The 27927-nt window shown below is 37.3% G+C and overlaps 3 protein-coding genes and 1 pseudogene across 3 annotated transcripts in view; 1 reads left to right on the forward strand and 3 right to left on the reverse strand.

Moving 5' to 3' along the window:
- Nucleotides 1-2437: 2437 nt before the first annotated feature.
- On the reverse strand, nt 2438-3001 carry LOC145819431 (uncharacterized). Its single transcript, XM_082913425.1, has one exon. The coding sequence runs from the start codon at nt 2999-3001 to the stop codon at nt 2438-2440; it is 564 nt and encodes a 187-aa protein (XP_082769551.1).
- A 1188-nt stretch (nt 3002-4189) lies between these two features.
- LOC145819432 (putative mitochondrial protein AtMg00860 pseudogene) lies at nt 4190-4804 on the reverse strand (annotated as a pseudogene).
- Nucleotides 4805-10825: 6021 nt separating this feature from the next.
- Nucleotides 10826-27927, reverse strand: part of ATIM (timeless family protein) — a 36027-nt gene continuing 18925 nt past the window's right edge. The window contains exons 11-19 of the mRNA XM_028232708.2: nt 21277-21801; nt 20814-21184; nt 20396-20509; nt 20203-20304; nt 19625-19837; nt 19342-19410; nt 18984-19211; nt 11937-12047; nt 10826-11350 (exon numbers count right to left, since the gene is read on the reverse strand). Of these exons, the coding sequence (XP_028088509.2) occupies nt 11080-11350; nt 11937-12047; nt 18984-19211; nt 19342-19410; nt 19625-19837; nt 20203-20304; nt 20396-20509; nt 20814-21184; nt 21277-21801 (2004 nt within the window). The 3' untranslated portion in view covers nt 10826-11079. The remainder of the gene's footprint in view (nt 11351-11936; nt 12048-18983; nt 19212-19341; nt 19411-19624; nt 19838-20202; nt 20305-20395; nt 20510-20813; nt 21185-21276; nt 21802-27927) is intronic.
- Nucleotides 22827-24339, forward strand: LOC145797062 (uncharacterized). Its single transcript, XM_082883211.1, has 2 exons — nt 22827-23794; nt 24109-24339. Exons 1-2 carry the CDS (start codon nt 22918-22920, stop codon nt 24141-24143), a joined length of 912 nt encoding a protein of 303 aa, XP_082739337.1. The 5' UTR covers nt 22827-22917; the 3' UTR covers nt 24144-24339.

Raw genomic sequence — 27927 nt, forward strand, 5'->3', positions numbered from 1 at the left:
TGTCCAAGCCTGGACCAAGCTTTATAATTTGAACTCGAGTTAGCCCGAATTGCACTAGACAACAAACAGCTTCTGCAATGGTGCTTCTCCAAACAAGCCCTCTAGAGTGCCTACTCTGTTTGAAGAAGCTGCTGGAGCCTGGTGGCACTGGCTTGTTTGAGTTGAAGACACATATCACACTCTTAAGAAACAGAGTCAGCCATTGCCATTAGGATGGGACACTTAAGCTAGCAAAAAAAAAATATTAGGGACATCTATTTAATTTAATTTATATATATATCATATAATTCTATAATATATTAAATGCAATTCGGGTTCGGGTTGCTCGAGTTAGCCACTGATTGTGCCCAGGCCCGGCCCGAATTACAATTCGGGTATCAAAAACTTGCCCAGGCCCGTCTAGATTACAAGATATTGTTGCCCAAGTCCTAAAAAAACTCGGGCTGGGCACGGGTTGCTCGGGTTGAGCCTGCCCGAGTTGCAGCCCTATATAAACCACGATATTGTTTCCCTCAGGTAAGGGCCATATGATCATAAGCCATGGTATTATTTCCCCTGGGTGAGGGCCATATGAACTAAGGATGCCACAAATACATTTCGGAAAAATAGACATTTATTCGTAATTCATAAAATAGCATTTTAGAAAAAAAGATCATGTCCTTTCAGTCAAAAAAACTTATAATCAAACATAGCTTTATAGAGTTTTTACTCACAGATAGCTCCAATAGCAAAAAGGAAAGAGCAAACGGATTGGATAGTTTATGTTGTGTGACCTACACAAACACATAACAAATTCACACTGAAACACATGTCCGAAAAACACAAAACTCATTTCATTTCTATTTTAGTGTGTTTCTAATCCTTATTCCTATTATTATGTCTTAATTAGGGCTTAAGAATGCTTAAGATGCAATGAGGATGCCAAAATATACTTTAAAACATTTAGTCAAATTTTCAAAAATAGGGCAGTTCGCTTGAGCACAACTTCGGTCGCTCGAGCGGTCTGCAAAATTTGCAAAAGTACTAGTTGCTTGAATTTTCCACTCGACAGTCGCTTGAGCCAAAGACTGAGTAAAAAGGGTCTCCGCTTGAGCACAACTTAGGTCGCTTAAGCAGTCTGCAAAATTTTTGCAAAACTTTGGGAGCATGAATTTTATGCTCGAGCTTAGACTTTGCGCTTAAGCGAAGGTACAAATATAAGGGTGGTCGCTCGAGCGCAGATTCTGCCGCTCAAGCTAACCCTTAAACTCTGCAAAAGTGCTGGGAGCTTGAATTCTTCGCTCGAGCTCAGACTCTAACGCTCGAACAGACTGTGCAAATTCTGGAATTTCTAGATTTGCTTCCTCAATTCAAAACTTAATTTTAACACTTGAAAATACAATCTTTTGGACCAAAACTTGGTAAAACATCGAGAAACTCATAGTGAGTAAAGAATTAGAAACAATTTTACAAATTCAATCCCAAAAGCTTTGTCAATTGAACAAAACTAAACTTGAAATGTTGAAAACATAACATGCATGTATTTCCTTGAGTTCAAACTTTCCAAATCTTGGTAGAATGAGATGTATAGTACAAAGAGGAGTTGAATTCTCATAACAAGACCAAAATATGAACATGCATGTAGGAAAACTTTGACATTAACTTCTAAAACTCCATGATATGCACATGCGTGGATGGTTTAATCCTAATTCTACTTCTTTAGCTTAATTCTCAAGTTAATCTGCTTAATTCTCTTGAACTCATGCATTAAGTGCTACAACTACACAACTAAAGAAGTGAATTCCTACCTCAAGTTTTGAATTCTCAAGTGCAAAGGCTTAATCTTCTCAAAGTTGAACAATTCCTTGACTATTCTCTTAAGTTCCCTCAATTATCTAGCAAGTTCCTTAGTTGAACTCAATTATTCCCTTCTCTCTCTCTTTCTCTCTCAAGATTTTCTCTCTAAGATGACAAAATGAGAGTGCTGTAGTCAAGGAGCCTTATATAGGTTGGTTTAGTGGGCTTAATTAAGCTACGTTAACTAATTTGCGTTATTTAATTCTAATCGATTCCGAATCAAATTTTTAATTGAACCAACCATAATGTTCTAAAATTCCAAATAACACGTAAACCAAGTTAATTTCGTGATCGAATGCCAATAAGGCCCCCAATTCGCAGAGCAAAACAGAAACACAAACAGATATGTCTACGACAGACATATATAAATGCAATTAACATATAACACATGTAATTAACGTAGAATATAATATTAATTACTTATTAAGCCTTCTTAATCAAAGATCATAAGCTAATCATAGGTCGGGGTTATTGCAGTCTTCCCCTCTTAAAGAGTTTGGTCTTCCAAACTCAAATTACCTTCGTTTTGGAAGAATATCGGATCCAAAGGGAACAAGTGATGGTATCTCTTTATCATATCCTCTTCGGTCTCCTATGTTGCTTAAGTTGCTCCATGATTTTGCCAATTAACCTTCACCAACAGAATTTCTTTGTTTCTTAGTCTTTTGATTCGGCGGTTCACAATCTGGATAGGTCGTTCCTCGTATGTATAATCATCTTTCAGAAACACATGAGTCGGCTCAATCACATGAGCTGGACCTCTCAAATAATCCCGAAGCATTGAGACATGAAAAACATTGTACATATTCTCCAAAACCGGAGGTAAGGCCACTTGGTATGTTATTGAATTGATTTTCTCTAGATTCTTATACGGACAAATATATCTCGGAGCCAACTTTCCTTTCACTCCAAATTGTGTTTGCCCTTTCATAGGAGTTACTTTAATAAACACATGATCTCCGATTTCATATTCTTTGTCTCGTCTTCGAACATTAGCATAACTCTTTTGACGACTTTGCACAGTTTTCAGTCTCTGTTGAATCAGTCTCACTTTCTTTGTCGTCTCTTGCACAAGTTCTGGTCCCAATAACGGTCTATCGCCTACTTCGGCCCAACAAATTGGAGATCGGCATTTCCTACCATATAATGCTTCATAAGGAGCCATTCCAATGCTTGAATGATAGTTGTTGTTGTATACAAACTCGGCCAAATGAAGGTAAGTCTCCCATTTCCCTTGGAAATCTAACACACACATCCGTAACATATCTTTCAAAGTTTGATTGGTTCATTCAGATTGGTCGTTTGTCTGTGGGTGGTAGGCACTACTCAGTTGCAGTTCAGTTTCCAAAGCCTGTTGTAAACTCTGCTAGAATCTTGGCGTGAACTCAGAATCTCTGTCAGATACAATGGACACTAGCACACCGTGCAATCTCACAATCTCATTCACATAAATGTTAGCTAACTTATCCGCATTATAAAAAGTTTTAATAGGTAAAAAATGGGCAGACTTAGTTAAACGGTCAACAATGACCCAGATAGAGTCCATACCTTGAGAGGAGCAAAGCAATCCAACAATGAAGTCCATCGCAATGTGCTCCTATTTCCATTCTGGTATTGGAAGCGGCTGAAGTAATCCAACGGGTCATTGATGTTTAGCTTTTACCTGTTGGCAATGTATACATCTCGCTACAAAATCTGCAATACACTTTTTCATTGCAGGCCACCAGAAATTCTGTTTCAAATCATGGTACATCTTTGTATTCCCCTGATGTATAGCAAATTTAGAGTTGTGAACTTCGGTCATAATACGTTTTCTCAGTTCAGAATGGTTCGGTACACAGAGTCTACCTTGAAATTTCAACACATTGTTTTGATACACAAATCCGAGCCTTGGTTTTGAACCAATCTCATTAACAATCTTTTTCAGAAATTCATCTTGTATTTGCTTTTCTTTAACTTCCTTAACTATGGCCGGTTATGCAGAAATTGTGGCTAGGATTCCACCCTGTTCATGCAAAACTACTTCAATTTCATTTCTTTCCAAATCACACAACAATTCTTTCTGGCCAGTGAGCAAACATGACAGATTCCTAACAGATTTTCAGCTCAAAGCATCTGCAATGGTATTTGCCTTTCCTGGATGATACAGAATTTGCAAGTCATAATCTTTTATCAACTCAAGCCATCGTCTCTGTCTCATGTTCATTTCTTTTTGCGTAAAGAAATATTTAAGGCTTTTATGATCAGTGTACACTTCGCAAGTCACACCATACAAATAGTGTCACCAAATTTTCAAAGCAAACATGACAGCTGGTAGTTCAAGGTCATGAGTTGGGTAGTTCTTTTCATGAGGTCAGAGTTGGCGAGAAACATAGGCAATCACTTTTCCATTTTGCATAAGTACGCACCCTAGACCCTTGTATGAAGCATCACTATAAATATGGAATCCATCTATACCATTAGGCAGAGTCAGAATTAGTGCAGTCACTAATCTGGTATTCAACTCTTGGAAAGCAGATTCTCTTTGGTAATTCCAATCAAACGATACATTTTTCTGTGTTAACTGTGTCAAAGGCATAACAAGTTTGGAGAAGTCCTTCACAAATCTTCTGTAGTAACCAGCTAGCCCTAGAAAACTTCTAACTTTTGACACATTTGTTGCTCTTGGCCAATTTATAATGGCTTCAATCTTATGTGGGTCCACTGATATGACATCTTTGTTAATCACATGTCCCAAAAAGGTTACATTGTCTAGACAGAATTCACATTTCGAGAGTTTTGCATACAATTTCTTTTCTCTCAGAATCTGTAACACGGTTCTCAAATGATTTTCGTGATCTCCCCTACTTTTGGAGTAAATCAAAATATCATCAATGAATACAACAACAAATTCATCCAAAAATTGTTTAAATACCCTGTTCATTAGGTCTATGAAGGCGATAGATGCATTTGTTACTCCCAATGGCATTACTAAGAATTCATAATCTCTGTATCTAGTTCAAAAGACAATTTTCTCGACATCTTCTGTCTTAACCTTCAATTGATGGTATCTGGATCTAAGCTCTATCTTTGAAAACACTTAGGCTCTCTAGAGTTGGTCAAAACAATCATCTATTCGGGGCAATGGATATTTATTCTTGACAGTTACTTTGTTTAATTCTCGATAATCTATACATGACCTTATGGACCCATATTTCTTTTTAACAAACAGAACTGAAGCACCTTAAGGTGAAGTACTTGGACGAATAAATTTCTTATCTAACAGTTCTTGACTTTCAATTCTTTCAGTTCTGAGGTTGACATTCTGTAAGGGTTCTAGAAATAGGTTATGTTCTAGGTACTACCTCAAGCGTAAACTCGATTTCCCTATTAATTAGATCATCGGGTAACTCATTTGGAAACACATCAGGAAATTCATTAACTACAGGAATGGCTTCCACATTAGGACTAACAGAGGTCACATTTATAAAATTGCACAAATAACCCCTACATCCTTTCCTAAGCAATTTGACGGCTTTCAAAGCAGAAATCATATGCGGAGATAGAACTATCCCATTCCCAGCAAACACAAATTCAGATAAGCTAGGTGGTCGGAAGACAATAGATTTATTCACACAATTAATAGCCACACAGTACTTAGTCAACCAATCCATACCCAATATGTAATCAAAATAAGTAATGTCCAATGGCAGCAAATCAACATATAATATCACATCCCTAATCATGATGCCACATGCAGGATACACATAAGCATACATCATAAAACCCCTAGAAGATGTAGTTATAGATAACCAATAATTCATAGGTTCTAGTGGTCTAGTCAATTTTCGAGAAAAAGCATGCAACACGAATGAATGTATAGAACCAGAATCTATCAGCACATATACATTTTGAGCACAAATAGGGAGATACCTGACACCACGGATTCAATGTTTTGGACGTCACCAGGTATAAATGCAAAAACTCTACCTTGCCTTAAGGGTTCTCTCCCAACATTAGTTCTTACATTTGATCTTGGTGCAGAAACGGATTCGACCGAACTTGCCGCAGGACGGTTCGTATTTTCAGCTGTGAGTGGGCAATCTTTCATCATGTGGTCAACCTTGCCACACCGAAAGCAAGCACCAGATGCACGATAACAGACACTTTTATGTTTTCTTCCACACTCAGAACAAACAGGCGTGGATCCACTACTCTGACTTGAACTATTGGTAGATCCCGTGTTTTGCTTCTTATTCGTGACAAATGAACGGCCCCTTTGAACTTATACCCAAATCTCTTGCCTTTCCATTCAGTTATTGGAGCTTTCCTTTGTTTCATTGTAACCAGGTTGGCTTCAGCCATTAAAGCTTTATCCAATACATCCACATATTTGGGCAGTTTTAAGACACCTACCTAATCAAACACACCTAGATCCAACCCTCCTTCGAATTTTTGAGCTTTTTTGTAATTTGTATCTACCATGTGTGGGGGAAAACGGGCTAATTCAGTGAACTTGGCCTTATACTCAGCCACTGACATGTTGCCTTGCTTAAGCTCTTGGAACTCAGACACTTTTCTTTTCTCATAGAAAATCTCTTTGAATTGATCCCAAGTCAAAGTCCCACTCCACTGCTATCACGGACAAGCATCTACCAATGTCGGACTTTGCCCTTTAAGGTGTAGGTGGCCAACAAAACTTTCTGATTCTCGGACATGGAAAGACTTCAAATAGTTTTTCAGTTTCTAGCATCCATGTTTCAGCCTTTAAAGGTTCAATTCCACCCAAGAAAGTCGGTGGCTTCATCTTATTGAATTTCTGAGTCAAGCTGATGATGTCATTATTAACCGGCTCTACTTGGACCGGTAGGAGTAGAGGATGCAAAGGTTGTTGTCTTTGTTGTTGCATTATTGCTTCTGTTAAAGCTTCAAGCATTCTTTCTATTTGGTTCATCCGAGTCTCAGAAGATTCAGCTAGACCATCACTACTTGTATTTTCCATTTGCTATAGGTAAACAGAGCACCAATAAACATAGGCAAATAATTCTTTTCACAGTGTTCAATTTCAGTTCATTTCATTTCAGTGTCAATGTATATTGGTTCAGAGATGTTCATATATTTCACACACACTCACACATGTAGATGTAATGTCCCTAATTCTTACTAAGACATCTTATAGCTCATATGGACTCATGTGTGCGGTATAACTCGTGTTCTGATACTACTCTATCACGACCCAAACCCCTCCCTATAGGATTAATGCCGTAACCGGCCAGTAATCCTAGGATTACCAAAGGCCTCTGAACAAATTAAACAAGATACAGGGGCTAGCAGAAGCAAATACAAACATATACGTCCATAGAGCTATATAGACATACACGAGATAGAAAATTTCATACTTAATTTACATAATCAAGAGGTCATACCCACGTCACCATTCATACATACAGACCAACAAAAGACTTGTCCAAAATTTAACAAAAGAAATACGAAAAGATCTTTAACATGGTTCACAAAAGCTTGACTACTACAAAACAGGAACCTCCTCGGGAGGCAATGTGGTTGGCTGGACAAAACAGAACTCCAGGCCATCAACTCTGAGCCTAGTCACGTGCTTGGTCACCTACATACATAAATAATACGGTGAGTTGGAGCCTAGTGAATAACAATAAAGTAAATGTTTTATGAATGATGTCCGAACAATCTCAGAATTATGAATGATGTTCGAACAATCTCAAAATCAGAATTCATATCATAACAGATTTAGATTCATATATTCATCAGAAATCATAAGCAATTATATGTGGTACATCCATTAGCCTTCATATCACCTTAGTCCTGGGACCTAGATGCATAATCGGTATTGACAGCCCCAAAGGTCCATATCTTGTGCACAAGTAGCCACGGTATTGTTTTTCCCAGGCAAGGGCCATGTATAAACCATGGTATTGTTTTCCCTGGGTAAGGGCCATATGATCATAAGCCACGATATTGTTTTCCCCGGGTGAAGGCCATATAAACATATGCCACGGTATTGTTTCCCCCAAGTGAAGGCCATGTGAACTAAGAACGTCACAAATACATTTTGAAAAAAATGGACATTCATTCATAATTCATAAAATAGCATTTCAGAAAATAGATCATATCATTTCAGTAAGGAAAACTTATAATCAAACATAGCTTTACAGAGTTGTTACTCACAGATAGCTCCGATAGCAAAAGGGAAAGAGAAAACAGATCGGATAGCTTATGGCGTTTGACCTATACAAACACATAACAAATGCACACTGAAACACATGTCCGGAAAACATAGAACTCATTTCATTTCTATCTTCGTGTATTTCTAATCCTTATCTCCATTATTATGTCTTAATTAGGGCTTAAGAATGCCTAAGATGCAATGAGAATGCCAAAATGTGCTTCAAAATACTTAGTCAAATTTTTAAAAAGAGGGCAATTCGCTCAAGCACCACTTAAGTCACTCGAGCGGTCTGCAATGTCTGCAAAAGTGCTAGTTGCTTGAATTTTCTGCTCGATAGACACTCGACGGTCGCTCGAGCCAAAGATTGAGTAAAAAGGGTCTCTGCTCGAGTGGAACATAGGTCGCTCGAGTGGCTTGCAAAAATTTTGTAAAACTTCTGGGAGCATAAATTTTACACTCAAGCTTAGACTTTGCCGCTCAAGCGGAGGTACAAATATAAGGGTGGTCGCTTGAGCGCAGATTCTGCCACTCGAGCTAACCCCCAAAGTCTGCAAAAGTGCTGGGAGCTTGAATTCTTCACTCGAGCGTAGACTCCAACGCTTGAGCGAAGTGTGCAAATTCTGAAATTTTCAGATTTGCTTCCCAAGTTCAAAACTCAATTTCAACACTTCAAAATACAATCTTTTGGACCAAAACTTGGTAAAAACATTGAGAAACTCATAGTAAGTAAAGAATTAGAAACCATTTTGCAAATTCAAGTCCAAAAGCTTTGTCAATTGAACAAAACTAAACTTGAAATGTTGAAAATATAACATGCATATATTTCCTTGAGTTCAAACTTTCCAAATCTTGGTAGAATGAGATGCATAGTACAAAGACGAGTTGAATTCTCATAACAAGACCAAAATATGTGTATGTAGGAAAACTTTGAAATCAACTTCCAAAACTCCATGATATGCACATACATGGATGGTTTAATCCTAATTCTACTTCTTTAGCTTAATTCTCAATTTAATCTACTTAATTCTCTTGAACTCATGTATTAAGTGCTACAACTACACAACTAAAGAAGTGAATTCCTACCTCAAGCTTTGAATTCTCAAGTGTAAAGGCTTAATCTTCTCAAAGTTGAACAATTCCTTGACTATCCTCTTGAGTTCCCTCAATTCTCTAGCAAGTTCCTTAGTTGAACTCAATTCTTCCTCTCTCTCTCTCTCTCTCTCTCTCTCTCTCTCTCACACACACACACACACATTTTGCTCTCTAAGATGACAAAAAAAGAGTGTTGTAGTTAGGGGTGAGCATGGTCCAGATTGGACCGGATTGGGGTAAAACCAGGACCAATCCGTTATCTACGATTCCTGAAAAATTGGAACCAATCTAATCCGTTTAAATCATGGAACCAATCCGAACCAATCCATTTAAACACGGATTAGATCGGTTTAGGACCACGGATTTACATAATTAAATAACAAAAAAAATATATATAACACTTTAATTTTATAAAAATATAATTATAGCACCATATTAGTTTCACAATAACAACATGTCTTTTCATAATAGCGACATACTATTCTAGAATTTAAACAACCATAAGAAAACTGGTTCCACCATAAGTATTTAGACCATTACAAATTAACATTAAAAATTAGCAAACAAAAATAATAAAAGAAGATACTATGTGAGTTTAGGTTTGGATTTAAGTTATATATAAAATAAGAGAAGATACTATGCAGGAGGGTATATAATAAAAATATAGACTATTTGTATACGGTCTGAATCGGTTCCAATTCGGAACCGTAGGGTTCAATCCGGAACCAATCCGTGAATTACGGATTTTTAATTTTTCAATCCGGAACCGAACCACGGATTCAAAAAACCAATCAAAACCTACTGGATTGGACTGGACTGGATCGGATTACGAATTTCATGGATTTCTCGCTCAGCCCTAGTTGTAGTCAAGACGCCTTATGTAGGTTGGTTTAGTGGGCTTAATTAAGCTAGGCTTAAGTTAACTAATTTGCATTATTTAATTCTAATCATTTGGTTCCAAATCAAAATTTTAATTGAACCAACCATAATGTTCTAAAAATTCCAAATAACACGTAAACCAAATTAATTTCGTAATCGAATGCCGATAAGGCCCTCAGTTCGCAGAGCAAAACAGAAATACAAACAGATATTTCTACGACAGACAGATATAAATGCAATTAACATGTGTTATATGTTAATTGCATAACATATAACATGTAATTAACGTAAAATTTCATCTTAACACGTGTTATATTCCATCTTGACTATAAATTGAGATCACAAAACACCTAAATTAAATTGAGGTTTTTTGTGATCTCAATTTATAGTTAAATCATTCTCAGTCGATTCAATTGAATTAATTTAAAAATTGCTATTCAGGATAATACAATTTAGCCCATTACTCTCTGTAATTCCAATGCCTGATTATTCTACTATGTAATCAAACAAAAAAAAAAAAAGAACAAAAAAAAAGATCCTAAACTTGGGTTGCTATTTCTGCTGAAAGCCATATTTTTAGCTCCATTCAGTATTCCATCCTCCTAGAAGCGCAGAGCTAGTTTCAGACGATATCAAGCTCTTCCTCTCCAGTCTCAACATAGTTCCTTCATATCAAAAAAAGCAGAAAAAGAGACAACGACAGACACCCAACCCAAGCAGTTTCAAGCCACTTCAGCCCACAGCAAAATAGTCCAAAGATTTAGTTTAGCAAATTGTGATTGTGACATTCAGCGAAATTTTTCCATATCAAATTAAATTAATATAATTAGGCAAGGATTTAGCAAAAGAATCCAATGAGTCATACTCTTCATATACAATGTTCAAATAATCTTTAATCTTTAAGATGACTCAATCTGATTGACTAAGAGCCAGAGTGAATAACACAATGTAGCACAACGCTCTACAAAAGCCATCATAGGCACTTGAATAATATTCTTCTATGTGCAACATCTACATCATATTTGATCACATCCAAGCCAAAAAACTAAAATGGGAACAACAATGAAATAAAATAACCCCATGCTGCATTCCTATTCATCATCCTCGGGATCAATTACCATCCTTAGCTTCCTTCTTAATAGAGCACCATTTTGGGATGTAACAGGAGTCACATCATCCCCCAAATCTGACAATTGATCCTCCAGCTCATCATGCAGTTGCTGATGCTGCAAATTATTTGCATCAATAGTGCCTACTTGCTTTTCACTGCTAATGCTAGTTGCTTGAGCTTCTGTATTGGCGGCACGGTTGAGAGTACCATCATCATCAACTTCCATCCCACTGGGTTGTTCATGTCCATCCCTGAAAAAGCAAAAAATTATTAAAATTATCCTCAAACTTAAGCTCTCCCAAACTAATGCATGGTAGCCTTTCCTTGCCTTCACAAACTAAAATTTATTGAGGTTCACTAATCATAAGAAAATACATAGGCAGTCAGGCACTTAATAAGCCATCGTCAGAACCTTGTTGATGGACTCAAATATGTTTGTAAAGTCAGTTAATGAATTGCAAACAATGAAAACTTTTTGTCATGGACATTGCTTGGCAGTGTTAGAGGTTCATACTGTCAAGCATGAGAATGCATGTTCAGGTCTGGGCAGCCCCTACCCACAAATAATTCAAAGGTTAGATCTATCAAGTAGTACCCCTTCCAGCACCCCCCACAGATGAGGATCGACATTGGGAGTCTGAATGTCATGGAAAAAACTTCCATTTGTTTCCATCAAAACAGCCAAAATGTTTCCAATTCTAAGAAACCAAACAAAACACTAATGGTATAATGAGAGAGAGAAGAAAGAGAGTCAAAGCAGAGGAAAACAATACAATCGTCAACATTCCCCATATGCAAAATCATGCTTTACCATTAAGAAAGAGAAAGTGTACTTACCCCGAAACAGAGCCCGGAAATTCATCTTCAGAACTGTCTTGTGACACTTTTCCTTCAATTTTCTGGTTTTCCATGTCCTTATTTTCTCTTTCAATCTTCTTGTTTTTGCTCCTAAAATTCCAAAGATCAATTAAACTAATGGAAACAATGAATAATTCTTGCAAATTCCTTTCAGATTTAGTTTGTTTAAATTCCAAGTCAGCAAGAGTCCTAAAATGAAATAATTCCTTGGGGTGAAATATAAGTATCTCATTTCACTATCTTGCTCTATGAAGCAAACTTCACAAATTCTAGTTAATGTTCCATCTAATTTTAGCTGCATTTCTTTTAAAAAATTAGCATTGGAAAGACAGAGAATACTGTCAAGGTAATGAAAAGATGATTCTAAGCATTGCCCATGAAAATTGAAAAGAAATTGTACGAGATGGCTATCTATCACCACGCTATTGGATATACCTCCTTATTGGAGTGTGGGACTCAATTGGTTTGTTAAAGAATTTTAATTTGGTTTGGTTTAGTATAATATATTTTTATATATTATATTTGAGGAGACCCAATCCAATTTGAAAACAATTAGGATTTGATTACAAAACCCTAGATTCATAATATATATATATATTGATATTGTTATTTGTTCTGTGGAAGAGACAGAGGAGTGCTATCTATATTGATTTGTTTTTTGGTGACTTTGCTGGATAAATTCCATTGTTCCATTGTTGACCATTGGTCAATGCTTTGGGCTACTCAATCAATTTGGTGGCATTTGTGTTCAAGCTTCGGAAAAATACTCTGTTCGTGGTTGGTTCGAATTCGGCTGGTTTAATAGATTTGATTTCGGTCTATTATTTTGAGTCTTCTTCAACTTTGGTTCTGAAGATTTTGGTTCATCTATTTGGTGAAGTTTTTCCTCTTTATTTATTTGTGATTATTTGGAATTCACCTAAGGGTGGTTTTGTGAGACCATTAGTGTCTCTTTTGTAATCGTCTGGAACTTATTTGGTTGATAGTGAAATCGGATTTCGATCCCGTGGACGTACCTCACATTGAGGGAACCACGTAAAAATTTATGTGTTGCCTTTGATTTAATTTTTTTGCATTAGTTTTTATTCCCATTGATTGATTTACTTGTGGGGAATCACATATTTTCCCTAACAACTGGTATCAGAACTTACGGTTTATTTGGGTTTATTTATTTGTGTAAATCAATGGAGGGGAATGTGGGTCGTATGTCTAGCTTCAATGGAAGCAATTGGGTAACTTGGAAAACTAAAATGGAAGACCTATTATTTTGTAAAGATTTGTATGGACCCATTGAGGGTGATTCTGGCAAACCCGAGGGTATGAAAGATGATGAATGGAATAGGCTTAATCGAAAAGTCGTTAGTGTTATTCGTCAATGGATTGATGACAGTGTGTTTCATCATGTTGCTACGGAAACTTCAGCACATGATTTATGAAAAAAATTAGAAGGCCTTTATGATAGGAAATCAGCCACAAATAAAGCTTTTCTGTTTCGTAAGTTGGTTAATTTAAAATATAAAGAGGGCACCCTATTCCAGAACATCTGAATGAAATAAAGAGTATTGTTAACCAACTTGCCTCTATGAAAATTGTTTTTGATGATGAGTTGCAGACTTTGATGCTACTTAGTTCTTTGCCCGAAAGTTGGGTGACTTTGGTTGTGACCGTCAGTAATTCGGCGCCCGATGGAGTTGTCACAATGGGCCAAGTCACTAGTAGCCTGTTGAATGAAGAAACTAGAACAAAATCAGCGGGTTCCTCTCATTCGGAAGCATTCGTTGTGAGAGGCCGAAGCAAAACAAGGGGGAGGAGTAAGACTCCTCATAGTCGTGATCAAAGCCGTGACAACTCGAAAGATGATTCTTTTTCAAAGAAAAACATTGAGTGCCATTATTGCCATGAGAAAGGGCACATGAAGCGGGAATGCCGAAAGCTCAAGAATAAGGAGAAAAGGCGTGACAAAAGTGTGGACAAGAACTAAGAAGACACAACGGCAGTTACTACCAATGGTGATCTCATGGTCGTTTGTGAAGATGATTGTATCAATTTTGTGAGCCAAGAGAGCAATTGGGTGATTGATTCCGATGCTTCTTTTCATGTGACTTCTCGAGTTGATTTCTTCATTACTTACACCGAAGGAGATTATGGTTTTGTTCGAATGGGTAATGAAGGTTTGTCCAAGATTATTGGCATGGGTGATGTTTGCTTGGAAACAAATTTGGGCTGTAAGTTGTTGCTTAAAGATGTGAGGCATGTTCCCGACATTCGCCTCAATTTGATCTCTACTGGAAAGCTAGATGATGAAGGCTTCAACAACAAATTTGGTGATGGAATATGGAAGGTCACAAAGGGTTCTTTGGTGGTGGCTAAGTGCAAAAAGACTCATACACTTTATTCGATGCAAGGAAAAATTTGTAAAGGTGTTGTCAATGCACTTGAAGATGATACTTCTACTGAATTGTGGCACAAGCGGCTTGGGCATATGAGTGAAAAGGGGCTGCAAGTTTTGTTCAAGAAAGAACTTCTACTCGGTTTGAAAGATACACATCTTAAAACTTGTGTTCATTGTTTGGCGGGTAAACAACATAGAGTTTCTTTTCATAAAAATGTTGCTTCTAGAAAAGAAAATGTTTTAGAGTTGATTCACTCGGATGTTTGTGGTCCTTTAAAAGTTAGAACACATAGTGGTGCACTTTATTTTGTCACTTTCATTGATGATTATTCAAGGAAAGTTTGGACTTTTCTACTAAAAACTAAAGATCAAGTTCTAGAAGTATTTAAGCATTTTCAGGCCATGGTTGAAAGAGAAACAGAACAGAAATTGAAGTGCATCCGATCAGACAATGGTGGTGAATACATTGGGCCATTTGATGAGTATTGTCGCAGCCAAGGTATTCAGCATCAAAAGACAGTTAAGAAGACTCCTCAACAAAATGGAGTTGCCGAGAGGATGAACCGCACCATTGTGGAAAGAACAAGGTGTTTGCTTTCACAAGCCAAATTGCCAAGATCCTTTTGGGGTGAGGCATTGAAGACAGCGGTTGACGTGATCAATTTGTCACCTTCCTATCCTTTGAATGGTGATGTTCCTGAAAGAGTTTGGACCGGTAAAGATGTATCTTATGAGCACTTGAGAGTGTTTGGTTGCCGAGCTTTTGTTCATATTCCAAAAGATGAGAGGTCCAAGCTTGATAGCAAGTCAAGATAATGTATTTTTCTTGGCTATGAGCGTGATGAATTTGGGTATAGATTGTGGGATCCAGTCAACAAGAAAGTCATTCGAAGCCGTGATGTTGTGTTTCTTGAAGACCAAACAATTGAAGACTTTGACAAAGGTGATCAACCGGAGCCAAAAACTAGTGATCTCATTGACATGGATCCATCTCCTTCATCTTCAGTTGATGATGAAAACGGGGGAGATGTGCAGCCACCTATTGAAGATATAGAGGATGATGCTAATTCTAATGAAGTTGAGCCAGAAATTAAGGAAGAGCATCCAACTCAAGAACCACCACCACAACTTGAGTTGAGGAAATCTACAAGGGACCAACAACCTTCAAGAAAGTATCCTCCCAATGAATTTGTGTTGATTTCTGATCAAGGGGAGTCGGAGAGCTACCAAGAAGCAATTGAGCATGCAAAGAAAGGTGATTGGAAAAAGGCCATGGACGAGGAGATGAATTCCTTGCTTGAAAACCAGACTTATGATTTAGTGAAGTTGCCTAAAGGGAGGAAAATTTTGAAAAATAAGTGGGTCTTCAAATTGAAGAATGATGGCAAGAATCTGAGGTATAAGGCACGTCTTGCTGTGAAAGGCTTTGGGCAAAAGAAAGGTATTGACTTTGACGAGATTTTCTCACTGGTTGTAAAGATGTCTTCTATTCGGGTTGTACTTGGCATGGCTGCAAGTATGAACCTTGAAGTTGAGCAACTTGATGTAAAAACCGCATTTCTTCATGGTGACCTTGAAGAAGAAATTTACATGGAGCAACTGGAAGGTTTTGTAGAAAAAGAGAAAGAGAAATTTGCTTGCAAATTGAAGAAAAGTTTGTATGGTCTCAAGCAAGCCCCGCGACAATGGTACAAAAAATGACTCTTTCATAATGAATAATGGTTTTTCTAAAACTACTTCGGACCATTGTTTGTTTGTGAAAATTTTTTCGGATGGTAAATTTATTATTCTTTTGCTTTATGTTGATGACATGTTAATTGTGGGTCAAGATTCTACCATGATAAACAGGTTGAAATTTGAGTTGAGCAAGTCTTGTGCTATGAAAGATTTGGGGCCGGCAAAGCAAATTCTTGGTATGAAAATTGTTCGTGATCGCAAAAATGGGCTGATTTGGTTGTCTCAAGAGAGCTACATTGAGAAAGTTCTTGAGAGGTTCAACATGGATAAAGCAAAGCCGGTTGGTTGTCCACTTGCGGGTCACTTCAAACTTAGTTCGAATCAATGTCCGACAAGTGAGAAAGACAAAGAAGAGATGTTGAAAGTTCCTTATGCTTCAGCAGTTGGTTCTTTGATGTACGCCATGGTTTGTACAAGGTCGGATATTGCTCATGCAGTTAGTGTAGTGAGTCGTTTTCTCTCTAATCCGGGTGAAGAACATTGGGCAGCGGTAAAATGGATTCTAAGGTATCTTCGAGGGACTTCGAAGGTGTGTTTGTGTTTTGGGGATGGTAAGCCGATGCTTGATGGGTTCACAGATTCTGACATGGCCGGTGATGTTGATTTTAGTAAATCTACTTCAGGGTATTTGATGACTTTTGCAGGGGGAGCTGTGGCATGGCAATCTAAATTACAAAAATGTGTTGCTCTCTCAACTACCGAAGCTGAATTTATTGCTATTACAGAAGCTTGCAAAGAAGAGTTATGGTTGAAGAAATTTTTGCAAGAGTTGAGTTTGAAGCAAGAAAAGTATACTTGAGTAAAAATTCTACTTTTTATTCGAGATCGAAACACATTGATGTGAGATACCATTGGATTCGTAATGTGTTAGATCCGAAGTTATTACAACTCGAAAAGGTTCACACAGATGATAATATTTCAGAAATGTTGACAAAGACTTTGTCGAGGGACAAACATTTAAAGTGTCGAACTTTGGCGGGTATGGTTGATTTCTCCACCTAAGTCGGTAGGGGGAGAATTGTTGGGTATACCTCCTTATTGGAGTGTGGGACCCAATTGGTTTGTTAAAGAATTTTAATTTGGCTTGGTTTAGTATAATATATTTTTATATATTATATTTGAGGAGACCCAATCCAATTTGGAAACAATTAGGGTTTGATTACAAAACCCTAGATTCATAATATATATATATATATATATATATTGATATTGTTATTTGTTCTGCGGAAGAGACAGAGGAGTGCTATCTATATTGATTTGTTTTTTGGTGACTTTGCTGGGTAAATTCCATTGTTCCATTGTTGACCATTGGTCAATGCTTTGGGCTAATCAATCAATTTGTTGGCATTTGTGTTCAAGCTTTGGAAAAATACTCTGTTCGTGGTTGGTTCGAATTCGGCTGGTTTAATAGATTTGATTTCGGTCTATTATTTTGGGTCTTCTTCAACTTTGGTTCTGAAGATTTTGGTTCATCTATTTGGTGAGGTTTTTCCTCTTTATTTATTTGTGATTATTTGGAATTCACCTAAGGGTGGTTTTGTGAGACCATTATTGTCTCTTTTGTAATCGTCTGGAACTTATTTGGTTGATAGTGAAATCGGATTTCGATCCCGTGGACGTACCTCACATTGAGGGAACCACGTAAAAATTCTTGTGTTGCCTTTGATTTAATTTTTCCGCATTAGTTTTTATTCCCATTGATTGATTTACTTGTGGGGAATCACATATTTTTCCTAACACACGCATGCCTTGAGGTTTGATTTGAATGATGTTCAAGCACTTATAGACATGCCCACAAAATTAGTATAGCAGTAAACGGATATTGAGATGGATAAGTAACACATGAGATTAACAGGTGCCCATGACAGATTACATAAAGATTTCTGGAATCGTTTAAAATGAACTTGAGGGTAAGCATAGACAAATGACAAGGCCAGTCCAGTGGGAACAATGTGGTTTAGAATTGATGCAAGAACAAGGAAAAATGAAATAAATTGAGGTGATCAGAAAAGGCATGTTGGCCTGCCAATCACATAGCAATGGCCGACTATGAAGCATGGAGACGGGTACAAGTATTGGTACTAGTACGATATGGGTACGCCGATACGGTAAAATCTAAAAAAATTAGAGTACGGGTATGGCTTGGTACATTTATAAAAAAATATTTAATTTTAATTTAGAATAATGCAAAAAATTGATTAAGTGGTTTAATTTGTTAAGATTCAGATTCAACCTATAATTAACATTTAACACCAAAAATAAAGGTATGAATTAAAATTAAATGTCATTATATTAAATAACTTACAAACTATAGCTTAATTTTAAAATCATACTAAGTATAAAACTATAAAAAAAAAAAAAAAGTCTAGTAAAAAGAATTTTATCTCAGTAGTAGAAGTAAATATTATTTCGACGGAAGTATAGTATGGCTTGGGTATATACTAGGTACGTCTGGTACGCCAAAATTAAGAAGAAAAAATTTGGGTACATATTTCGTGTACCCAGTACATATGCTGAAGTATCATATAAAGTATCATACACTGGTGAGTACCCAGTACAGGTATGGCATGTTTGTCGAAGTACACGTGCTTCATAGATGGCCGACAATAAGGAATGGACTCGTCATAATAATGGCAGAGAAAACACCCATTAACAACTGTTTTAAGGATGGGTTAACTTGAATTGGGAACAAGTCATGATGGAGGTCCACATTTCTGGTCTTTTTGAGTTTGTTATGATATCCATGTTGAACCCCTGTATACTGACTGTTGTTGTGAAAGATACAGACTTTGGTGCATGCCCACTGGAATACTTCAACAGTTGAACTTTTTAGGTTTCATAGCTTAAATTATTGCACACACACACAGGGATAATTTGAAACAAGGATGGATAAGTACCTTTTTTTCAGTGATAATAATGTTTCATTGTCAGAGTGTTCTGCAGTTTCTGCAGAAAAGTTAATAACATCCTCATCCTTCAAATGTGCCTTGGCTTTGGGTCTCTTCTGCTGAGCAACTCGAAGGCCAAGTTGCTTGAGTTTGCGTGAAACTTGTGCTGCTGTGAAAGTGCCATCAGCATCCAGTGCATTTGCAATCATGTGACTACACCTCTTTTGATCCTTAAACCTGCAGAAATCAAACAACAGGATAATGCTTTAAATTCAACATATACACCTGAGATAGCTGTTGTTATTTCAATATAAATTGTCTGGAAGATATCAAGTGTAAGATTATTAAGCATTAATCAAGTACTCACTGCTCAAATAAATCTTTAATCATCCTCTCCTGATCTTCGCTAAAGGCACGTACTCTTTTTCTAGTGTGCCTGAAAAGAAGAAAACAAATTAGCTGATTAACCACAAAAGCCAGCTGAACTTGTCAACCCAGCCCCAAAAACCTTGACCAATGCTTTTAATAGTTTCAAACTTCAATGCAAGTGCCTAAAGACTTGTCTTGCAGCCAAATTGTTTTCTTGAACATAGACAAATAGCATAAAGAAATGCCATATCCAAAAAGCATACATGTAGAAAACTACTTACAGAGGTTTGAGTACAGAACTTTCCTTCAACTCATTTCCCAATGCCCCTTCTTCCCTAGGTTGGATAGAAGCCCCAGCCTGAAGCGTCCTTTTCTTTGGTAGGACTCTCAGTCCAAGCTGTCTAAGCTTGTTGGAAACCTGCACTGGTGAAACTTTTCCATCTTGATTGAGGGCTTCAGCAATGAGACGACTACAATGCCGATTGTTCTTGTATCTTGAGTCATCATATTTTTCAACAATGCAATCAGAAAATACATTATGAAAATGGAACAAATCTAAAGAATTGTATAACATAGCTCAAGGAAAGAAGAGTCAGAAAGAAAAAAATATATAACCACTTCATTTTTATGAATTAATCATTGCTAATACTACTAATTCTAAGTCTCATCATAATGGAGAGTACATCTAGAATTTCAAAGAGCAACTGCTCAATCACTTCGATAATACAAGTCAAATAATTGAAAATGCAACTAACTATGTTTAAATTCTATCATGATTAAAATGTATATGTAATAATTACAATGGCTATTCATGATCAAATCTTTGCAATATAAAACATATGCATGAAATGACACTCACTTTTCATATAGACCCTTAATTTGTCGTTCCAGATCTTCATTGATAACCAGACTTTTCCTTCTATTAGATACCCCTTGAGACACATGTTCAAAATGTCCCTCACTGCAACAGATAGAAGCAGTGAAAATAAGTTTTTAAACCAAGAGATGGGAAGTGACAAAGCATTTCCAAGAGCTGTAAATCTGAACACTACCTATCAGAATTTTCCTTCCTCTGGATTCTGTCATTTGAAATTGATGTGATGTTTTCCTTCCTTTCCCCATTACTTCGCTTGCTTCTTTGCAAAACCTCATGAGGATCCTCCTCCCTACGGTTACATATAGAAATCATCTCAAAAAATGATATTCCCAGTTTACCTTTTCACAATTATTAATAAGTTACAAATCCTTCATGATTATATTTTACATATCATACAATCAATGAAAGCTTTGATGAACATAAATTAAAAGGGGGGAAATAACGTTTCCAGATTATGTAATTAATATAGTTCTATATGATTCACCAGTAATACTACAATAAAATGAGTGAATCAACCTACTTATCAGAAGCCACACAAAAAATACTGAACAAATGGTCTTAAGTTTATTATTGTACTGATAAACTTTTCTTACTTCTGCTTATCCATCTCATGTGAGATAACAAAGTCCGCTTCATCATCGCCAAATGCATCTGCTATGCTTCTACGGACCCATCCTTTCCCTTGAGTTGAACCCATTTCTCCGTCATTAGACACACTCCCCCACTTCGCACTTTCTCTCTTCAAGTTGCCAACTTCATGTAATAATGATTCACAGTTGATGTAATGGCATTCTTTACGCGTCTTCCAAAAGAGCACTTCCACAAAAAGAAGAGGTTGGCTCTTCATTTTCCTCAGCATTCTCCTAACCAAGCTCGTCAGAAATAAAACAATATTTTCATATTCCTTGCATGGACTTGACTTCTGCTCAGCCAGGATAATGTAGAATGTATTTAAAAGGGATAACTGCAAAGTTTGTGAGGAAGACATCCACATGAAATGTCAACAATTATAACTCTTCAATAATGTTAGAAAGACAAATTGTTTCCACTCTTTACCTGGTATAGCATTGGAGAAAGCTCCAGATCATCACAAATTCTCCGCAGCATGCATATAATGTAGTGGTTTGTACTCGTGGAATTGGTTTTATAAAACTTCAGCAACCAACACAAATTTTGAATAAGGGCATTGCTTGCAAGGGCAGAAACCAAAGCAGATGCCTCAAAATCAACTTCATTAGTCACAGGCAGCTGCTCATCACTAGAAGAATCATCAATTCCATCACAATTTACATCGGACTTTGTATTTTTCATCCCTGGAAGATTGCTTTCATGATTAAGTGTGTCTACCTCACTCGTTTCAGGCTCATCAACCTGAAAAGGTTCTGCTGTCTCTTCCCCGTTCACATCAGAACTTGGATTCATCAACTTCTCCTCAGATAACATGCTTGAATGTGCAGATTGTTCACAACCAGGGTTAGAGACCTCATTCTGAAGGGGAACATGATCTCCAACTGGTTGATCAATCTTACTCTTGTCATTCATGATTTTCTTTGCTCTCTTCTTCCTCGACTTTCTAGAAACCTTGACCACAAGAAAATTTCACACTTCAGATGTAGAGAAAGTGAAACAAAAGGCTTTCCAATCCACAAAAGCAGAGAACAAGTCATAACGAGTCAAAGGAATTGAAAGCTGATATATATGTATATATATATGTATATTTGCATGTTATTACGGCAGCATATTTTGAGTAACCAAAACAAATACATATATATGCATATATAAAGAGGCCATTTGCATGTTATTATAGTAACAAATCTGTTAACAAAGGCACAAACAAGTTCAGAAAAAGCATATAGCATGTTTTAAAAGAAAAAGGCATGGTGACATTTACCTTATTTGGTGCGGTTTATAGAGATGCTAATAGTTTCTTCTTTTTTTTTTTTGATTTTAGAAATTTGTTTTAGACTATTTGATACAACTTCTGCTTACATTACAACTTATGAGATAGAAATAGCTTTAAAAAGCTGGGGAAAAAAAAAAAAATTAATTATTGAGAAGTGGAGAAAGAAATGCTTTTAACTTCTACTTTTTGATTTTAGCTTGGAGAGTCGAAAGGAACGAGACCCAGCTCTAAGAAAACTTGGTGGTGGAGGGAAGAGGTTGCTGAAAATTTGTGTTAATGCATATAATAAGATAGTGGCATATGATAGTGGTGTTGGTGGTAGATAGTGGCATGTATAGAATATGATAGTGGTGTTGGTGGTAGATAGTGGCATGTATAGAATATGATAGTGGTGTTGGTGGTAGATAGTGGCATGTATATAATATGATAGTGGTAGATAGTGGTAATATATAATATGTAAGTGGCATATAATGGGTTATAATGATGTTTGTAATATCTCCTATATAAGGAGTGTCATTTGGTCTTGTAAAATAAGAAGTTTTGAATATAACAGAAATATATTCCTTCTTCCTCATATTTTCGGAGTTCTTCTTCCTCATATTTTCTAAGTTGGTATCAGAGCTACAAAAAACACAGCAGCCCTAAAACCGTCATAGCCATGTCGAAAGTCACGTCCGAAACCACTTCAACCCCTGCCGCTGCCATTCCGGTGAAAACGTCAAACTCACTCTGTCCAAATCACCACCATCCGCCTAAATGGTGATAATTTTCTCCGCTGGTCACAATCTGTCCGGATGTATATCCGTGGGCAAGGAAAGATCGGTTACATCACTGGTGACAAGAAGGCTCCTGCTGTTAATGATCCGCTGTTCGACAGTTGGGACGCTGAAAATTCCATGGTTATGACATGGTTGGTCAATTCCATGGAGGAGGATATAAGCTCTAATTACATGTGCTATCCTACTGCACAAGAATTGTGGGATAATGTTAGTCAGATGTATTCTGACCTAGGAAATCAATCTCAAGTTTTCGAATTAACTTTGAAGTTGGGAGAGATTCGTCAAGGAGATGATTCCGTCACCAAATATTTCAATTCGTTGAAAAGGTTGTGGCAGGATCTTGACATCTTCAACACATACGAATGGAAATCGGTTGACGACTGCAATCACCACAAGAAAACTGTGGAAGACAGCCGTATTTACAAGTTTCTTGCCGGCCTCAACATTGAGTTCGATGAAGTGCGAGGAAGAATTATTGGCAGACCTCCTCTCCCATCCATTGGCGAAGTATTTGCCGAAGTCAGAAGGGAAGAGAGCCGAAGGAGCGTCATGCTTAAGAAAAAAGGTACTGGTGAATCAATTGAAATTTCTGCTTTAATTAGCGATGCTGCGGCCAACAAGGCTGCAAATTACCAGCGCAGGTTTGATGATAAGCCACAGGTCTGGTGTGATTTTTGCAACAAGCCTCGCCATACACGCGAAACGTGTTGGAAGATCCATGGCAAACCTGTCAACTGGAAAAGCAGCAAACAAGGAGAGAAGAATCGTGGCTTTCCTACCGCTAATGAAGCCGATTCAGGTCCCTTCAACAAAGAGCAGATTGATCAACTCTTAAAGCTGATAAAATCCAACTCCTCATCCAGTACTCCTAGTGTTTTGTTGGCACAAACAGGTAGAAATCCTAAAGCCTTCTCTTGCCTAAACTTCTCTCCGTGGATCATAGATTCCGGTGCCTCCGATCACATGACTAGTTTTTCCCATTTATTTAGTACCTATTTCCCTTGTTCTGGTCATGACAAAATCAGAATAGCCGATGGTAGTTTTTCACCTATTGCAGGAAAAGGATTTATTAAACTAACTGAGAAAATTAATCTCAATGCTGTTCTTCACGTCCCCAACTTAGCCTGTAACCTTTTGTCTGTCAGTAAACTATCTAAGGATTCTAATTGTCGTGTTACATTTTTTGAATCCCATTGTGAATTTCAGGACCAGAACTCGGGGATGATGATTGGGCGTGCTAGGATGCTTGAAGGTCTTTACTACTTTGATGAAGTACCTGTTAGTAATAAAAAAGCTCAGAGCTTTAATAGTACTAGTTCAATCTCTGTTCGAGAAAAAATAATGCTATGGCACTATAGGCTAGGACATCCTAGTTTTCTTTATCTGAAACATTTATTTCCAGAATTATTTAAAGGGATTGATTGTTCTTCTTTTCATTGTGAAAGTTGCATTTTTGCAAAATTTCATCGCTCTACTTATTTGTCAAAACCTTACCAGGCTTCCAAACCTTTTTATTTGATTCATAGTGATGTTTGGGGCCCTTCTAAAATCACTACTCTTTCTGGTAAAAGATGGTTTGTTACATTTATTGATGACCATACCCGCTTATGTTGGATTTATTTGATGAATAAAAAATCTGACGTGAAAAATTTATTCACAAATTTTTACAATATGATTGAAAACCAATTTCAAACCAAAATTGGTATTTTACATTCTGATAATGGAACAGAATATTTCAATGAGCAGTTGGGTGAGTTTTTGGAAAAAAAGGGAATTTTTCATCAATCTACATGTCGGGATACCCCTCAACAAAATGGCATTGCAGAACGAAAAAATAAACATCTACTTGAAGTAGCACGTGCTATAATGTTTTACATGCATGTTCCTAAATATTTATGGGGTGAAGCAATTTTAACAGCCTCTTATTTGATAAACAGGATGCCTACAAAGGTGTTAACATACAAAACACCTTTCGATTGTCTCAAAACTTTTTTTCCTGACACGAGGTTGTTTTCTGATTTACCCGCCAAAGTTTTTGGATGTACTGCCTATGTTCATGTTCCTAGTCAATTTCGTTCAAAACTTGACCCCCGTGCTATAAAATGTGTTTTTTTGGGTTATTCCTCAAACAAAAAGGGGTATAAGTGTTTCGATCCTCAAACCAAGAAATTTCATGTGAGTATGGATGTGTCATTTGTGGAAACAAAATCCTATTTCCCCAACACTTCTCTTCAGGGGGAGACAAGTGGAGTAGAAGACCGTTTTTGGGATATTTCTATCCCGCTCCCCAATGTCATTTATCCTACACAAAAACCACATCTGTCTGATAATGATCACTTAGGAGAACCAAGTTCTATGGTGCCTAGTCAAGAAGATTCTTGTTTAGGGGGAGAAGTACTACAAAATGATCTAAATCCTGAGCTTCAAGTTTATACTAGGAAGCGATTTCATCTGAGGAATAATGACCCGAATGTCCATCCTAATGACCCGAATGTCCACCCGAGTTCTGGCATAGAAATTTTTAGGTAATCCTATTCCTTCTATTTCCGACCTTGATGTTCCTATAGCAATTAGGAAAGGTGTCCGAAATTGCATTAAACATCCTATTGCAAATTACCTCTCCTATCAAAGACTGTCTAAAAACCATAGAGCTTTCACATCTAGGATTTCACACTTGTTTGTTCCAAGGAATATACAGGAAGCATTGGATGATCCGAATTGGAAATTAACAGTCATGGAGGAGATGAATGCTTTAAGGGGAAGTGGTACTTGGGAGATAGTTGATCTACCCAAAGACAATAAAACAGTTGGGTGTAAATGGGTGTTTACGATAAAATGTAACGCAGATGGAAGCGTTGAGAGATACAAGGCGAGACTGGTGGCTAAAGGCTTCACTCAAACTTATGGGATCGACTATCAGGAGACGTTTGCTCCTGTTGCTAAAATAAATTCAATCAGAGTACTGTTATCTCTTGCAGTAAATTCAGATTGGCCTCTACATCAACTTGACATTAAAAATGCATTTCTCAATGGTGATCTTGAAGAGGTGTTCATGAGCCTACCGCCGGGATTTGAGCAGAGACTTGGAAGCGACAGAGTATGCAGATTGAACAAGTCATTATACGGACTCAAACAATCACCAAGAGCATGGTTTGAACGCTTTGGGAAGGCAGTTATCAGTTGTGGCTTCTCGCAGAGTCAAGCAGATCACACAATATTTTATAAACATTCAAAAAACAGTAAAATTGCAATTTTGATTGTTTATGTTGATGACATCATTTTAACTGGTAATGATGAAGCAGAGTTAGCAGCCCTCAAAGAAAAACTCGCAAAAGAATTTCACATTAAGGATCTGGGAGCCCTCAAGTATTTCCTCGGAATGGAATTTTCAAGATCCAAGGAAGGTATATTCGTTAATCAGAGAAAATATGTTCTTGATTTCCTTGGAGAAACAGGTATGCTTGGTTGTAAGATGGTGGAGACTCTGATCGAGCCTAACTTGAAGTTACAAGCTGCTAAGGCTGAAGAAGTCAAAGAGAGGGAACAATATCAGCGACTTGTCGGGAAATTGATTTACTTGTCTCATACGCGGCCTGATATTGCCTTTGCAGTCAGCATGGTAAGTCAGTTCATGCACTCACCAGGGGGCAGAGCACTTTGAGGCCGTTTATAAGATCTTAAGATATTTGAAAGGAACTCCAGGGAGAGGCTTACTGTTCAAGAAACATGGACATCTTCAAGTTGAAGTATACACAGATGCAGACTGGGCAGGAAGTGTTACAGACAGGAGATCAACATCCGGATACTGCTCCTTTGTAGGAGGGAACCTAGTTACATGGCGGAGTAAAAAACAGAATGTGGTAGCTAGAAGTAGTGCAGAAGCAGAGTTCAGAGCTGTTGCCCATGGAATCTGTGAAGTAATGTGGATTAAAAGAATTCTTGAAGAATTAAAGCTTTCTCACCCGACACCTATGAAGGTCTATTGTGACAACAAAGCAGCTATATCTATAGCTCATAATCCAGTTCTACATGATCGCACAAAACATATAGAAGTGGATAAACATTTCATCAAGGAGAAAATCAATGCTGGCATAATCTGTATGACCTACCTTCCAACAGGTGAACAATTAGCTGATGTGCTAACGAAGGGATTACACAAGAAGCAATTTGATAAGCTGACTAGCAAGCTGGCTATGGAAGATATCTTCAAACCAGCTTGAGGGGGAGTGCTGGAAATTTGTGTTAATGCATATAATAAGATAGTGGCATATGATAGTGGTGTTGGTGGTAGATAGTGGCATGTATAGAATATGATAGTGGTGTTGGTGGTAGATAGTGGCATGTATAGAATATGATAGTGGTAGATAGTGGTAATATATAATATGTAAGTGGCATATAATGGGTTATAATGATGTTTGTAATATCTCCTATATAAGGAGTGTCATTTGGTCTTGTAAAATAAGAAGTTTTGAATATAACAGAAATATATTCCTTCTTCCTCATATTTTCGGAGTTCTTCTTCCTCATATTTTCTAAGTGAGGTTCAAGCGGTAATTAAGACAAAAAAAGTGTTTTAAAAAGTGGCAAAAAGATAGAATTAAAAAAAACCTTAAGAGCTATAGATTGGCTAATAAGGAGGTCAAGAAAGTAGTGAGATGGGCTAAGCTAAAAGCTTATGATAACCTATACATTAGACTAGATAGTAAGGAGGGAGAGACGAGGATATACAAACTTGCTAAGATACGGAACATGTTATGACCGGGTGCACTATTCGTTTCGTTTTCCCTCGTTTAACCTTGGGTTTGTCTTGTTGGAGTGTCGGTTTGACCGGGAGAGTTGTTAACGGGTTGGGTTTGTTGTGTTTGGAAGCTTATTCCCAAGTCCTTACTTTTATTTGATTTTCGTGTCAAGTTTCTCATATTTCGAGAAGTGCGAGGTTGGATCTAGGGTTTTCCGAGTCGAGCCGGAGTGATTTCGAGCTAGAAGGCTGAGCCGCACATGCGGGGGCCTTGGCTGCACGTGCAT

Source organism: Camellia sinensis, chromosome 1 (genome assembly GCF_055761805.1).
Source record: "Camellia sinensis isolate YWXY chromosome 1, ASM5576180v1, whole genome shotgun sequence".
Classification (NCBI taxonomy): Eukaryota; Viridiplantae; Streptophyta; class Magnoliopsida; order Ericales; family Theaceae; genus Camellia; species Camellia sinensis.

Bases quoted from the DNA above. Each gene is read 5' to 3' on its own strand.
- LOC145819431 (XM_082913425.1), bottom strand. From the start codon at position 3,001: ATGGCTCCTTATGAAGCATTATATGGTAGGAAATGCCGATCTCCAATT.
- LOC145797062 (XM_082883211.1), top strand. From the start codon at position 22,918: ATGTATATCCGTGGGCAAGGAAAGATCGGTTACATCACTGGTGACAAG. The intron at 23,795-24,108 runs GTAGAAATCCTA...TGTGAATTTCAG, and splicing joins TGTTTTGTTGGCACAAACAG to GACCAGAACTCGGGGATGAT.